Genomic DNA, 17263 nt, shown 5'->3' with positions numbered 1-17263 from the left:
TTAAAATTTGGCCATTCTGATCATCATGTGGCAGTATCTTATTATCATTCAATTTGCATGCCAGAATTTTAATGGGATGAAATCTCAGTATTGTCTGATTTGAATGTCAGAATTTTAATGAGATTAATTTTTTTTTCATATTTTATTGGACATTTGAAGATCCTCTTCTATGGAGTGTTTATCCATGTCTTTGACAGTTTTTACTTTCCCTTTATTGCTAATTTGTATGTATTTTTTGTTTCAGAGCCAAGTTCTTTACTGACTGTATTACAATCTTGTCTAACTTTTGGTTTGAATTTCCCTTTCACCGTCTTCATAGTGAATTTTGATATATAAAAAATGTCCATTTCATCAATATTTTCATTAATGCTAGTGTTTTCATGCCCTATTTAAAACATTTCACCCACTCAAAGGTCAGAACTTTCTATGTCATTTCCTAGAAATCTTATTGGTTCATCTCTCATACCGAGAAATATAATCTATAGGGAATTGATTTCTGTGTTCAATGTAAAGTAAGGGGTGAGCTACTTTTTTTTCATTATGTTATCCAGTTATTTGATTTCTGTTTATTGAAATGGTGATCTTGATAGTATCCACTTGTTCTTGTTTGTTTCTTGACTATTCTTTTTGTTGAGTTTCTCTCACATTGTCATTGTAGCTGTTGATTTATAACAGATCTTGCTAGTAATATCAAGATTGTTTTCCATATTTGTTTTGAATATTCTTTGGTTTTATTTTTTAATATTTATTTATTTATTGTGGTGCTGGCACTCAAGTACAGGGCCTTGCATATACCAGGCAAGCACTCTATTATACTCTCTGTTCTCAGATCATTTTTATTTCTATACAGATTATAGAATTAGCCTCTAAGTTGGGGGTGGGGTGGGGATTTTGCTTGGGATCAGGTTTCGTTTAATGATGGATACAGTGAAAATTTACATGTTCAAACGTATACCAATTCTTGATTATAGTGTATCTCTTGATTTATTTAGGACTTTAATTTCTTACATTAATGATTTTGGGCTTGCTCTGGGAATGTCTTGCATGCATTGTATTGTTTTATCCTCTTATATGGACATTTACCTGTATATGTATGGTGACCTGCCTTTTGTTAGTGTTGCCTGAGTTACTTATTAATTTCATAGTTTTCATGTACGTTTGTATTATACACAGAATAAGTTTTCTCCTTATAAAAATTGCTATGTGCTTTATTTATTTTTCTTACTATATTGATGTGTACCTTTTGTATACTCTTGATAAAGTGGTGTTGAAGTGCATTTTTATCTCATGCAGTTTATCATGGAGAAAGCATTCAACATAACTATGTAAAAGAGTTTTAGTGTTTTTTATTACTAACATAGTTTTTATTGTATATTAACTCTATCAGGTTAATTGGCAGAGTTCTTCCCCTTACTAGTATTGAAGATTTTATCAAGTGTTTTTTCTTCAATGATTGAGGACTATGTGATTTCTCCCCATCATTATTCTGCTATTTGTTAATGTGGTGAACTATAATGATTGATTTTTCAAGTATCAAAACATCCTTACATTGGGAAAAGCACAATTTTGTTGGTATTTTATTCTTTTTAAAACATAGCAAATTCAATTTGCTGTAATTTTATGGATCTTTTTTAAAAAATTATACTTCTAAAATTTTAAGTTAGGATAAAATATAGTGAAAGTACAGCATTCCTATATACTTCCTACACCCACCCCTCCAAAACAAAAAAAAAAAACATGCAAACTTCTTTACTTTTAACCTGTCCCACTTGATTGGCACCTTCTATACAATTGATGGACCTACATTGGTGCACCATTATAATCCTAAATTCATCGTTTATTTAGGTTTATTCTAGGTATTATACATATTCTATGGATTTGAGCAAATATATAATGATATCTTTACCTTCTTCTGTGCTACACTTATTTTCCTTTCCTTTTTCCTAATGTTGGGAAAATGTTAAGATCATACTCATAATCAACATTTACTTCTAGTTTTCCTTTTATATACCATCATTGGTTGTGGTTTCATGGTTATGTTAGCCTTATAAAATGAGTTTGGAAGTCTTTTTTTACCCTAACCTTATGTGGAAGAATGCATGAAAGTGATTTTGAAATCTATGTTGGATAAACAGAATATCTGACATTTTGTGGGTTTTGTTTTGTTTTCTGTTTCATTTTTCTCTTGTGTCTTTGATCCTAAGGTCTTGTCTCCCAATGTGTCATTGTTGTAAAAAAAACAAAAACAAAAACAAAACCAAAAAAAAAAAAAAAACCATAAATAAGCTGTTTGGACTCTGGATGTTGTTATAGCCCCACAGAGCAATACCTGTTTGGGACAGGTATTGCTCTGTGGAGTTATATTAGTAGCTACCATAAGGGCAGATCACTTCTATCTGATTAGAGGCTTATTTGATTCAAAGCTAGACTTCAGTATTCCAGAGGGCTGGTTTCTTTCCAGGTTTCCATTACTGTTAGGGAGTACATCTTCAGGTCTTTCAGCTGAACACCTAGATGTTTTACAATATCTTTTTCCATTTGGTTTTTGACCTATAATTTTCTTTTATCAATAAACTATTTTGGCTGGAAGTTCTGTTAATTTTCTGAGCCTCTGGCCACACAGTTTTTGTTTAGTTTCTCCTTTGTTTTTGTTTTTTTTTAACTAATTTGCCAATTGATAAATGTCCCATCACAGGAATCAGCAAGTGAATGTCTGGCTTCCTTTTCTATATAGCTTTCTCCTTGATATTTTAATGACTCAGGTGCCCATTGTCCCTTTTATTCTCTGATACTTTCAAAAGGTGCTGTTTAAAAATACTTTCTCCAGTCTATCTGGCTATCTTTGAGAGAGATTGTTGGATGAAGTGCTAGTTGGCTATTGATGGGGAAAATACATATGTAATATTACCACAGATGTCTTTATATTTCAAAAGTGGATTTGAGTGGGAAGCAAGTACAAGAAGACTCAAGAATGACGGAAAGATGGAGATAACTGCAGAAATTTAGTTGGCAAAAAATAATGATGATCTGTCATGTGAATTAGAAGTTGATGAGGCATCACTGGAATAATCTATTTTTATTCAACATCTGTTGGCACAAGTGAAAAATAAATTTGCTTGTTTGGTAATTGATGGACCTTGACAGAAATATTCATTTAGTCCATTTCCTTCTGATCCTATTTTATTACCTGAACATTCTTCACCAGATTTGTTTTCAGCTTTTTATCTATTTCCATGTGACTTATTTTCTACTTTGTACTAAAACTAATTCGACTATCTATCCATTTTTTTTTCCTGTTTGCCTTTCCCTTACTTTTCAACCCCATATGAGTCTTGAAATGTGCTAAATTTAATATAAACTTGGGGAAAGGTGCCTAAGTTTTATGCTCATTAATTTTTTCCTTTTTGCTTTTTTAAAATTTAATTTTCTATTCTGGGTATTACATATTATCATTTTTTAAAATATTTTAATACTTTAGATTTAGAAGCAGATTTTCCTGCCAATGTATTAATATCATCAGATTATTATCTACAATTTTATTAATTAGTCAATAATAATCTAAAATAACACTTGCCCATAAAACTGAAGACTACAGGAAGATGGGCATTTGCTATATGTGATTATTGAACTCTTAAAATGGAGTTATTGTCACTGAGAAACTGGTATTTTAAATTTTCTCAAATTTTAACTAAAGTTGAAATAGTCATGTGTAGATAGTAGCTACCACATGGCACAGTGCAGATTTAGAACACATGTAATTAGCTCAGGTAAATTTATCCTCCAGAGAACCCAAATTACTGTATAAAAAATAGCTGATTTAACTTTTTGAAAATACATCTTTAAAACAATATACAATTTTTAATCTTTCTTTTTTAATTTATTTCTTTTAATTACATATATATGACAGCAGAATGCATTTTGATTCATTGTATACAATTGCAGCACAACTTTTCATTTCTCTGATTATACATGACATATCATTGTACCATATGTGCAGTCATACATATACCTCAGGTAATAATATTCATCACATTTCACCATCTATCCTCCCTCCATAGGCTCTCCCCATCTCTCCCTCCCCTTTGCCCAATCAAAGTACCTCCATTTTTCCCGTGCCCTCCCCCATTATGGATCAGCATCCACTTATCAGATAGAACATTCATCCTTCAGTTTTGGGGTATTGGCTTATTTTGTTTAGTATGATATTCTTCAATTCCATCCATTTACATGCAAATGCCATAATTTTATTCTCTTTTAATGCCGAGTAATATTGCATTGTGTATGTATACCACAGTTTCTTTATCCATTCATCTATTGAAGGACATCTAGTTTGCTTCCACAATTTAGCTATTGTGAATTGAGCTGCTATAAATATTGATGTGGCTGCATCACTGTAGAATGCTGATTTTAAATCCTTTGAGTATAAACCAAGGAGTGGAATACCTGGGTCTAATGGTGGCTCCATTCCAAGTTTTCCAAGTTCCATTCCTTGGAGATTCTAAGGAATCTCCATAATGCTTTCCACATAGGTGACACCAATCTGCAGTCCCACCAGCAATATATGATTGTGCCGTTTCCCCTACGTCCTTGACAACACTCATTGTTGTTTGCATTCTTGATAAATGTCATTCTGACTGGAGTGAGATGAAATCTTAGAGTAGTTTTGATTTGCATTTCTTCAATTACTAGAAGTCTTGAACATTTTTTCATATATTTGTTATCAATTGTACATCTTCTGAGAAGTGTCTGTTCTGCTCTGTAGCCCATTTATTGATTGGGTTGTTTGGGGGTTTTGTTGGTGGTGTTAAGTCTTTTGAGTTCTTTATATATCCTGGAGACTAGCGCTATATCTGACATGCATATGGCAAAAATTTGTTCCAAAATGTGAGCTCTCTCTTCACTTCCATGATTGTTTCTTTTGCTGAGAAGAACCTTTTTAGTTTGAATCCATCCCATTTATTAATTCTTGATTTTCTTTCTTGAACTTTAGGAATCTTGTTAAGGAAATCCAGGCCTAATCCAATGTGATGAAGATTTGGGCCTATTTTTTCCTCTATTAGGCTCAAGGTCTCTGATCTAATTCCTAGGTCCTTGATCCATTTCGAATTGAATTTTGTGCATAGTGAGAGATAAGGGTTTAGTTTCATTTTGCTGCATATGGATTTCCAGTTCTCCTAGCACCATTTATTGAAGAGGCTACTTTTTTTTTTTACAATGTATGTTTTGGCTCTTTTGTCTATTATGAGATAACTGTATTTATGTGGGTTTGTCTCTGTGCCTTCTATTCTGTACCATTGGTCTATATGTCAGTTTTGGTGCCAATACTAAGCCTTTTTTTTTACTTTAGCTTTCCAGTATAGATTAAGGTTTGGTATTGTGATGCCTCCTGCTTCACTCTTCTTGCTAAGGATTGTTTTTGCTGTTTTGAGTCTCTTATTTTTCCAAAAGAATTTAATGATTGCTTTTTCTATTTCTATAAGGAATAACATTGGGATTTTAATTGGAATTGCATTGAACCTGTATAATACTTTGGGTAGTATGGCCATTTTGACAATATTAATATTGCCTATTCAAGAGCATGGGAGACCTTTCCATCTTCTAAGGTCTTATTCAATTTATTTCTTTAGTGTTCTGTAGTTTTCATTGTAGAGATCTTTCACCTCTTTTGTTAAATTGATTCCCAGTTTTTTTTTTTTTTTGAGACTTTTGTGAATGGGGAAGTTTTCCTAATTTCTCTTTCAGAGGATTCATCACTGATGTATAGAAACACATTTGATTTATGGGTATTGATTTTCTATCCTGCTACTTTGCTGAATTCATTTATTAATTCTAGAAGTTTTCTTGTGGAGTTTTTTGGATCCTCTAAGTATAGAATCATGTTGTTGGCAAACAATTATAATTTGAATTCTTCTTTTTCTCTTTGTATTCCTTTAATTTCTTTCATCTAATTGCTGTGGCTAGAGTTTCAAGGACTATGTTGAATAGAAGTGGTGAAAGAGTGCATCCCTGTCTTGTTCCAGTTTTTAGAGGGAATGCTTCTAATTTTTCTCCAGTTAGAATGGCCTTGGATTTAGCATAGATAGCTTTTATAGTGTTGAGGTATATTCCTACTATTTCTAGTTTCTCTAGTGTTTTGAACATGAAAGTGTTTTGTATTTTGTCAAATGCTTTCTCTGCATCAATTGATATAATTATAAGATTCTTATCTTAAATCTATTTATGTGATGGATTACATTTATTGATTTCCATAATTTGAACCAACCTTGCATCCCTGGGATGAACCCCACTTGATCATGTACACTATTTTTTAAAAAATGTTTTTTACACCATTTGCCAGAATTTTATTTAGAATTTTTGTATCAGGGATATTGGTCTGAAATTTTCTTTCCCTGATGTGTCTCTGTCTGGTTTTGGTATCAGGATGATACTAGCTTTGTAGAATGAGTTTGGAAGGGTTCCTTCATTTTCTATTTCAAGGAATAATTTGAGGATTATTGCTATTAATTCTTCTTTTTAGGTCTTGTAGAAATCAGCTGTGAATCCACCTGGTCCTAGGCTTTTCTTGGTTGATAAGTTTTTGATGGCAGCTCCTATTTCCTTGCTTGAAATTGATCTGTTTAAATTGTGTATGTCTTCTTGACTCAGTTTGGGTTGATCATATGCCTCTAGAAATGTCTTCAAGGTTTTATATTTTACTGGAGTATAAATTTTCAAAATAGTTTCTAATTGTCTTCTGTATTTCAATGGTGTCTGACATGATATTTCCCTTTTCATCACAAATTCTAGTAATTTGAGTTTTCTCCCTCCTTCTTTTTTGTTAGGGTGGCTAAGGGTTTGTCAATTTTATTTATTTTATTTTTCAAAGAACCAGCTTTTTGTTTTGTTAATTTTAAAAATTATTTCTTTTGTGTAAAATACATTGATATCCACCCTCCTTTTAATTATCTCCTATATTCTACTGTTTTGGGTGTTGGTTTGTTCTTCTTTATCTAGGGCTTTGATATGTAATGTCAGATCATTTATTTGTTGACTTTTTCTTCTTTTAATGAGTAAGCTTAATGCAATGAACTTTCCTCTTAGTATTGCTTTCATTGTTTCCCAGAGATTTTAATAAGTTGTTTCAGAGTTCTCATTTACCTCTAGGAGTTTTTCTTATCTCTTCCCTGAAGTCTTCTGTTGTCCATGTTTCATTCAATAGCATATGGTTTAGTCTCCAGGTATTGCAGTAGCTTCTCTTTTTAATTTTATCAATGATTTCTAATTTCATTCTATTACAGTGTGATAAAATGCAAGGTAGCATCTCTCTCTCTCTCTCTCTCTCTCTCTCTATATATATATATATATATATATATATATATATATATATATATATATCCTCTCTCTCTCTCTATTTATTCTCCACTAAAGAAAATGTATTCACTCACTGATGGGTGGAATATTCTATATACATCTGTTAAATCCACATTATTAATTGTCTTATTGAGTTCTATAGTTTCTTTGTTTAATTTTTGTTTGAAAAATATATCCAGTGGTAAGAGAGGTGCATTAAAGTCATCCAGATTATTGTCCTGTGATCTATTTGGTTCTTGATTTTGAGTAGAGTTTGTTTGATGATGTATGAATCCCTTAAGCAGTATGAAATGTCCTTCTTTATCCCTTTTCACTAGCTTTGGTTTTGAAGTCTACCTTATCTGATATGAGGATGGAAACCCCTCTTGTTTACATGGTCAATGTAAGTGGTACGTGTTTTCCCACCCTTTCACCTTCATCTGTGGATGTCTTTTCCTGTGAGATGAGTCTCTTGAAGGCAACATATTGTTAGGTCTTTTTTAAAAAAAAAAAAAAATCCAATCTGTCAGTCTGTGTCTTTTAATTAATGAGTTTAGGTCATTCACATCCAGAGTTATTATTGAAATATGATTTGTATTCCCGGACATTTTGGTTTATTTTTGGTTTTTAACTTGGCTTGTTTTCTTCTTTGATTGGCCTTTCCTTTAGTGTAGTTCATCCCTTTGCTGATTTTCATTGTTGTTTTTCATTTCCTCCTCCTGGAATATTTTGCTGGGGATGCTATGTAGTTGAAGCTTTCTCGCTGTAAATTCTTTTAACTTTTGTTTATCATGAAAGGTTTTTATTTTGTTATCAAATCTGAAGCTTAATTTTGCTGGGTATAAGATTCTTGGTTGTCATCCATTTTCTTTCAGAGCTTGGAATGTGTTGTTCCAGTATTTTAATGTACTTTTAAAACCTAATATAGAAATACATTTCTACTACATCGTTTTCTGTCAGATAAAGTTGTATTGTACAATCTAAATTTCAATCACAACTTACAAATCTATGCATTTGATTACTTAACTTTTATCTTGAATTCCGAATATATATGGTGTTTGTCAAAATTTATGACTTATCTTTTTCTAGTTTCTACCTTTTTTTAGTCTTTCTTCTTGCTTTCCCATTCTCATTTTTACACCATCTCCCTTCCTATTCTCAAGATTTCAGTGTTATTCTAGTAGACTTGCATGCTGCAAAGGGCACTCACCATAATCATTTGAATGATTTTTTTTAACAACACTAATTCTGGGTTCTTTTCTAATACAGAATTTGAAGTTATACTTCTCTGTCTTTACAAAGACATTTAAACATCACCTTTGGTATTTATCCTGTCAAAAAAAATGGCTTTTAAATAATTTGGGGCATACAATTGGGAAATACGACATGGGGTAGCCAGTCAAAAACTTTTGACAGTGTAATGTCCCTTTATAGTCATATGAATATGCTAAATTATTAAACCAGACTAAACCCCAAATTTTCCAAAACTATTTGATGATAGTCAACTTAGAGACACATTAAGTAATGTTGTCTTAGCCATATTTAATAGAAACTGCATACCCACACCTGTACATGTACATACATCTAAGTCAAAAGAAATTACTGACATAATGACTTGATGAAGAATTGTGTATAGAGTATTAAATTAAAAATTGTCTCAATCTGGTCTAGATGTAAGAATTCTGTTTTTTTTTTCTTTCAGAAAGTCATGATCTTACTCTACACTGTCCCATATGGTAGCCACTAAACCCTTCCTGGCTTCTGAGCTCTTTAAATGTGTTAAGTCTAAATTGAGACTTGGCACGCAAGACAGACAGGAAGACGTTTCACTAGTAATTTTTATATTTATTACATGTTGAAATAGTAACATTTTAGATAAATTTGGTTTAATAAAATATTTAGAAAGTTGTCATTCGAAGTGGGTGCCATAGGTGCACACCTGTAATCCCAGCAATTTATGCGACGAGGCAGGAGGATCACAAGTTCAAGGCCAGCCCAACTGACTTAGTAAGATCGTGTCTTAAAATTAAAAAAATAAATAAATAAAAGGGGCTGAGAATGGAGCTCAGTGGTAGAGTACCCCTGAATTCAATCTGCAATACCATTAAAAATTAATTTAACTTTATTCTTCTCACATCTCTGAATGTAACTACTTGAAAATTTTAAGCTATGACACTTATTGCATTTGTAGCTCTCTTTGTATTTAATTAGACCATACCAATCTAAGTCTCATGATTCCAACTGCATCATCCATCATCCCCTCCAAAATAAGATACCATGATTAAATAATTTTGTCCCCTGGGTATCAATATATTCAGAGACATTGATCCTTTATCCTCAGAAAATACAGAGAGCAGTAACAGTACATTGTTTTGCACAATTTAACTAAAACCTCTTTTGACACTTTTATGTACAGATAGACTCATCTGCCAATGAAAATTACCAAGAATAATTTCTCCTGGTAGCATTTCAAGTGCAGATGTCATTTACCAGTGATTCATTTATACTTAGAAATTAATTAACATGTTTTCAATAACTTGTCTGCAACTAGGATTTTCTCTTTAAACTTTCACCTTTTCTCCTACTGAGGCCAAACTGCATCTTTGGAGCTAAGACTATTGATAAAATTTAGAGGTGATGTTAAGGTAAAGCTGGCAACCTAATATATTAGCCCATCTTTTATTGAAGTTTGTGCTAGTTATTTGTAAAACTGTTTCCCCTTCTTCAGAGGTCTTCAAGAGACTTTAGTTTACAAGTCATGGGCTTCCTTTCTACTGTCCATACTACAGTCCTTGAGTGATTTGTGCTATCTTGACAATGGTCATTTTATTAACATGATTTTACTTCTCCCAGTATTTTTCCATGCTATAGCCTCTTGGTCACTAAACAATATCATCTCTCAGAATAAACACATTTTTAGAGTCTCTAAGTTTAAAATTGCCCTGTATAAGAACTATACTGTTTTACTGTTTCTACCCTCATTTTCACCAAACTTTTAATTTATGTTTATGACTTCTGGTCTTTCACCCCATTTTTTATTCTGATGTTTCTTTTCCATTCTGGTTGTTACTGTGTTACTGCCCACTCCACTTGCTTGTCTAGATTTTTCAGGCATCCTCCCCAGTACTGAGCTGCCAGCCCTTCTCTTCTGTATCACACCCAACCTGTGCTGTCTTAGGCTGCCAGTTGAGTCCATGGAAGCCAACTTTTATTTACCCCTTTCACTTTTATGTGATGAACTTGAAATTTCCTAAAATAGCCATTCCAGAACTTTTCTCTCCTCCCATCACAGTACCATACTCAATTGTTTATACACTTAGAAACCAACATGGTTTCTCTTTTCATTAAAAGAATAAGATCAACTGGCAAATATTTTGCCAACCCCCACCTCCATCTCTGTACTTATCATTCTGAGCCTCTGGAAACTTAAATAAAAATTCCACACACCATGGTCGTTACTGGGTTCATAAAGATGAATGCTCCTAAGGAACTCATAGTTCAGTGTGGCATATAGACAAAAAATGAAAAAATGTTGAATGAAATATATGTTTATTGCAGATAGAATATTTTGGTGCAGAGGTAGGAATATTTGAATCTTCATGACTCTTCATGAAATTTATAAGAATTAAGTGACTAATAGGATCTCTTTGGTGGCAGGTTACATTAAGATGAACATGTGGGTTTCTGTTTGTTGAATATAACTTTTTTTATTTTGGTGATAATGAAGAGGGAGAAATAGCCATTATGTCAATGAACTAGGAGTAGAGTCAACTCAATTCTATTTGCTATTTAATTCTTTCTGGTCTGTGACATGGTTCTCTATATCAAAACTTCTAAATCTTCTTTTATCTCTTTGTATCCCTGTATTTTTTTTTTGATGCGAGTCTCTTTGACCTGGAAGGTAACAATAAAATTTACATCAGCTGTTTTTTGAATGATTTTGAAATAAGGTTAACATGTTCTTGAGATTAAAATTACCTTTACAAGAAGAACTCATAAGAAGGAATAACTGCTTTATATTTTTGAGCATATCTGTTGCCTCTGCTAATACTTGTGAGTATATTTTTGTTCTTATCCTTTAGGAGAATATAGCAATCAACATTGATGATAAAATTAGCAGGGGTAGTGTCAAGGAGAAAAAGGTTTTCATGTTTGATCATTAGAAAAATACTACAGATAGGTTACTAACATCAACTGAATTGCTCTTCTCAAACTTGAGAAGCTGTAGCTGTGAATTCTGCTTTTTAAGCACCCTGGGATTTGTGTTTGGTTGCATTTGGGTCAAAACAAGTAAATATCTCTTGGCTATTTTCCTCTGACATAGTTCACTCAATTAAATTTGGCAATATTGTTAAAATGTAGGTGAAATAATTTAGATTTATTTTCAAGGAATAATTTGAATTTGCTGTTTCTCTAATATTCAGATTCAAAACATTATTTGTGGCTGGAGAACGATGTGATGTGGAGACTCTGGAATGGTCCAAAAGGGTCTTCAGAGTGCCTGTCCTAGACCATTGGTGGCAAACTGGTGAGCATTTTCCAAATGTGTATGTAGATACTGCTGAAATGTTCAAAATTTCTCAAAGACTGGAGAAGAACTTAAGCTATGATTATCAGGCACCAAATCAGGATTCAGGTAGTTCTTGTTTCAGTAGGAATAAGCAATTCTTTGACTGTCATATTGTTAATATGTAACAATACAATGCATAAGTGACACTAGGGCCGCCATTTTCTTGGTCCATAGAGAAAAGCACTAAAGACTTCTTTACCTTTCTTTTCTTCTTAGCTTCTTGTGTCCTATCTATTGCCACATCTCAGATTTCCCTTTGCAGTATCTATGGCATTCATCCCACCTTCAATGTTCACATTGCCTTGGAGCTGTGGCAGTAGTGTTATCATCTGCCTTGGTTTTAATTATCCTCATCGCTCATCTCTGTTCTTCCTGCAGTCTTATCCACCTTGCACACTGCTCCCACAGTTCCTGCAGTTCCTGCCATAGGAGTCTGTGCCATCTTTCCTGTGTCTTATAAAATCTAATTTCTTCTGCTAGCCTTCAGGCAGAAAAATTTATTTTTCTCAAAAACAATTATCATAATACATATAATTTATTTGTTTATTAATTTTGTTTATTCTCTGTTTTTCTTATACTAAGTGGCCCTTGGGAAAAACATATTCTTATTAAAGAGTTGGAATGTAAACTGTAAAACAAGTAAACAGGAAAAAAAAATCTCTTTTTTTTTTTGAGGGATTTTGTGTGTTTTTAAGAGTAGGTAGGTGTTGTTTTGCAGGCTATTTTCCTCCTCACTTAAGTGTAGAGATTTTTTTTTCCATTTGACTCACTGAAAGATCTATGGGAGCCTTGTAGCCTTCATATGCACACATTTTAGTAGATTTCCACTTTGTTCACTGAATTAGGACTTTTTATATTAGTACTTTCAGCACTTCTATTTTCTGAGTATCTGAGGGTAGAAAATCAAATTTGTATTAAAAATTAATCTTTCTTTGCAAAAATTAGATCTGATTTTAAATATGATTACTGTCTAGAAGATCGAGTAGGTAACTAAAGTTTAAGATCATGTTTTATATTTTTGATCTTCTTGAGTCTGAGGAATTGTGCTTCTTATGTTATCTCTTTGGATATTTCTCTTAGGAAAACCTGTTTTCCATATTTTTTGTAATATGAAATAGAAAATGAATGATCAGAGCAATAGAAAAATTCCTTACATCGATGAAAATCACAGAGAGGGTTTCTATTATCTCTTGTTTTATTTACTAAAGGAAAAATTACTTATCTAAGTTTAGATTTATAACTATTTAGAAAATTCAGAAAATAGAACTGCATTGGGACAAAAATCAATGTTCTACATAGAAGTATATAAAAATGACTGAGGAATTATTACCTTTGCAATATTGTATAGATGTATTCCCTATTATTTAGTAAAGTTTTAACACTTATTTCCTAGACATGAATTGAATAGAATGTCATGTGTGACAGTTTTCCTTAGCTGGTCAAAATGGGAGGATTTCTTTTCACCCACAAGTGACCTTACATAATGGAGTGACCTTCTCACCCTCAAGTGTGTGCATGAGAGTTTTGTTTTTCCTCTTTAAATGTGACTATGTCGAAGCTTGCTGAAGGAAACCTGCACATTCAAAAATAAAATTATGATTTGCTTTTTCTTGTAGACATCTTTGTACATAATAGTTTGTGTAGATGTATGTAGTTAGTGCATTCAGGCTTAACAAAGAAACTCACTGAAGCCTGTGAAATAAGCACATGAGGTCTCTCGTGGGTACTGAGTTTCTTGTGAATTTGCAATTTTTCTTTAATGTATTGTTCAGAGGGAATTAATAGCCACATTGTGCTGTGTGCTGTTATTGTAATCAGGTTGGAATAGGCTGCTCCTTTACTGTGGAAAACAGGGGTTTCTACTTGTAGAAGGACTGCTTCCTTCCATTCTTTACCTTGTCCTCCAATTTGATTTTATAGCTTTTTCTCAATTAAATTACAGAAATATATATATATTGAACAGCTAGGCAGACAGATAAGAATATAGATAGATGATAAATAATTTTGTACTTACGAAAGAATTTTAACCTAGGTGATGCAGGTGTTAGCTACTAAGAGAAAACCTAGGTAGAATCTTTATTTGCATGGGAAAAATTCAATTTATCATTTCCAAGGTTGAGGTAACTGTAAAGTGATACTGAAGTTCAGCATTTGCAATATTTTTCTTAAAGTAATATTAAATTAATATACAATTTTTTTGGGGGGGCAAAAGTTAATAACTCTTAGGGAAACTCTTAGGGAAAGAAAAAAAATATATTTCTAACCCACTGAGGAATTTTCTAGCATTTTACATATTAAATAGATGGTGGCACATTTCCCCAAGGGGCCTGCTGGTGACGATGGATAGTGTGTAGCGGGAAGTTAAGCTTTGACCAAATAATACTTTCCTTTATTTCAATTTTCAGTCTTCTACAGGACCTACTCTTTATTGCAATTGACTTAAAAATTGATATTTTTATGTTTGCACACTTTTATAAGTCTTCCATGTATGTCTGAATAATTCATGAATTTGCTCTTTGATTACATTAATATATTTGTATAAATGAGCTGTTTGAAAATTGTAATGTATGATTTGAAATTAGTAAGGGGTATGTTAAGTAACTAAAATTTATGAATAAAAATTGATTGGCTCCTCTGACTTAGGTTGTAAGAAGGAACTCTGCAGTCAATCTATTTATGTTACCAGGCTGTTGGTTACCTAGGTGTAATTTGTATTGATAACATAGACTTTTAATGACTAATATCCTCCTTTGATCCATTAATTCTAATGTTCTTGATGTTTAATTTAAATGATATCTAAGATTCTAAATTGAAAATTAATCTGTGAAGAGGACTGGGGATATAGCTCAGTTGGTAGAGTGCTCGCCTTGCACGCACAAGGCCCTGGGTTCAATCCCCAGCACCACCAGCACCAAATAAATAAATAAATAAATAAAACAAAATAAAATTAATCTGTAAAAAATCCAAAAACAGTTCAGCAACCTCCATCTCTCGTAGGAGTATCTTAATACAGACTTATTGCTATTTAAGACCACTGAAGCATTAAGCTCTTGCTTTGGATTGTAATCATTTAAATAATTATGTAGTAAAAGAAACAGGTTTTACTGAGTTTGAAGAGGAAGGTTGTACTCATTGGATTCATCAATCTGTATAAAAGTTGAATTTCTATTCACCCAGATGTTTTATTTTCCAGTTAATTTATATGTAAGTTGATGTAAAACTTCTGGATTATCATAATCATTTTTACATAGAAATAGAGAAACAGAGGTGCTGCAATCATAATTTAAAAAGGGAAATTTAAGAGAATTGAAAATTGTTCAATTAAAATATGGTAATTCATGTACAAAAAATGAACAGCCAGGACTTCATTATCCTTGCTTGCAGAGTCCCCAGACAAAACTCTGCATTGTCATACTTTTTTTTTTTAAGTGCTGAGAGGAGCTTTTATAAAGATCAGCCAGGAAACCTAATTTTAGAAGGAAAGAACTGTCAGGAAAGTCCATGGTGTTCTTTGCAAGTATTATTTTTTGTGAATCAAGATGACTATAATGAAATTCAGCTCCTTATAAGTAAATAACCTAATGTGGAAAAGAAAAGATTCCTTAAATTTTAGAGACTCACTATTAAAACAAAATACAGTAGACCTTCTTCTCCCTTTTTGAGGTGTTCTCCTTACCTTTCTACTTTCTTCCTTTCTTCATCCTATTTGCTATTAGACATGGTATTTGTTTAGAAATTATTGTAACAAGACGTCTTGAGCTCTGAATTTTTGGCTTTCCACCTAGCATGCTAGGTGGAAACACTTAATCCTATCACTTGGTGTCAGTAAGTTACATAAAGACAAATGACTACAAACCTGGGATACTCAAGTTCCACAATGACTTCTATAATGGAAAATTTGGTGAAGGTTTTAGATCACCAGCATTTATGATTCTTTCCACCTGTCGGTTGGACATTATCTCTGTAGTTCCCATCAGAAGATATGGTACTCAAATAAAAAGTGTTTCAACTGTCTTGTGTCCAGGTAGTGATGACATAATTAAAATGAGGTACTGACTACCAACTCCAGCAGCATTAGATGACATTGTTTGTTTTATTTTCATCCTATAATAGAGAAGTAAAATTCTTCATGGAATTTTAAAAACCCTAAAGAGGGATTTCAATGAGAAAACAATAGTCATCTAATAGAGACATTAGTGATGAAGTTACTGATTTTACTTTTTCTGCCTTGAGCCATCTTTGCTGAGTTCTTACATCTTGAAGTAATCAGACTATTTTTCTCAACTTGATTGAACTCCTGCAGTTTTAATTGCAATTGCAGTTCTGAAGTAACTGTAGTCTATATACAGATGAAATCCTCCTCCTTTGAGGAGGAAATTGGTAATTCTGTATTTTATTAAAGTGGACCCAAGGCTCCAGCAAGCTTCAATCATGCCAGTTCTTACATCAAAATCATTATTCCAAAGGGCACTTATACATTAATGTCATGTTATTAAAGTGCCTCATGGCTACTTGACATAACAGTCTTTATTTTGCACAATTTGGTGAGATGTACTTTTTTAGATCGGGCAACTGGGACAAGACTTTTAACTACAGAAGTTGATTAGACTGACCAAATTCATTCCTTATCCTTAGGTTTACCTGCAGAAGATCCATTAGCCCAGAGTGTTTTATTTTTTTTTAAGAAAGTAATACATTTTATTTACAAGAAAGAAAATCACAAAATAGGATAATTAATTATAGTTTGGTAGAAAATATCCTAAGCCAAGACCTTTAAGGGAAATGTTACAGGCATGACTATTGCACTGTCTCATTCCTCCTAAGCAAACTGTGAAACGCTAGCCAGAATCCAAGAGTTTGATTCATAGGATACTGAAGTCCAAGTCACTTTTTTTGCTGGGCCATTCATTTCATTTGTTATCATTGGATTTTCAGATAATTCTACCTCAGGTGTCTGTATTGGTATACTTATTAGAGAGAAATTTTAATCTGTCAGTCTATAGTTCTAAGTTTAGTTTACTATAGGGAATTTTTTTCATCTCTGGAATTCAGTACTGAAAGCTATACAATTCTATTTCTTCCCTTTTTTTCTTTTTTCTTCTTTTTTTCATTTAACCACCATGTGCTAGATGTGTGACTTTCATCCAATTTAAACATACTTAGCTAGTACCCCATGCAAAGTCTCATGAATTTTAGAGCAAAATGCTTTCCTAGAATTGAGGCACATGAGGCTCTATTTGATTGACACAGCAGTGAAGAAAGTGTCCTCCTGGTGGTTTACCTTGAGGACTCTATTTACAAACTTATTCTCCATGGATTGGGTGCCACTAGCTACTAGTAAATGTTCCTCTGGCTACAGATCTA

The 17263-nt window shown here is 32.7% G+C and overlaps 1 protein-coding gene across 1 annotated transcript in view; it reads left to right on the top strand.

Moving 5' to 3' along the window:
• The window catches only part of Acss3 (acyl-CoA synthetase short chain family member 3), a 159110-nt gene that overhangs the window by 99530 nt on the left and 42317 nt on the right, over positions 1 to 17263 (top strand). The window contains exon 9 of the mRNA XM_005337999.5: positions 11754 to 11857. Coding sequence (XP_005338056.2) covers positions 11754 to 11857 — 104 coding nt within the window. The remainder of the gene's footprint in view (positions 1 to 11753; positions 11858 to 17263) is intronic.

The sequence above is a fragment of the Ictidomys tridecemlineatus genome, chromosome 6 (assembly GCF_052094955.1).
Source record: "Ictidomys tridecemlineatus isolate mIctTri1 chromosome 6, mIctTri1.hap1, whole genome shotgun sequence".
Classification (NCBI taxonomy): domain Eukaryota; kingdom Metazoa; phylum Chordata; class Mammalia; order Rodentia; family Sciuridae; genus Ictidomys; species Ictidomys tridecemlineatus.
The sequence above is the reverse complement of the archived record's forward strand: the minus strand, read 5'-3'. Positions and strand labels throughout refer to the sequence as shown.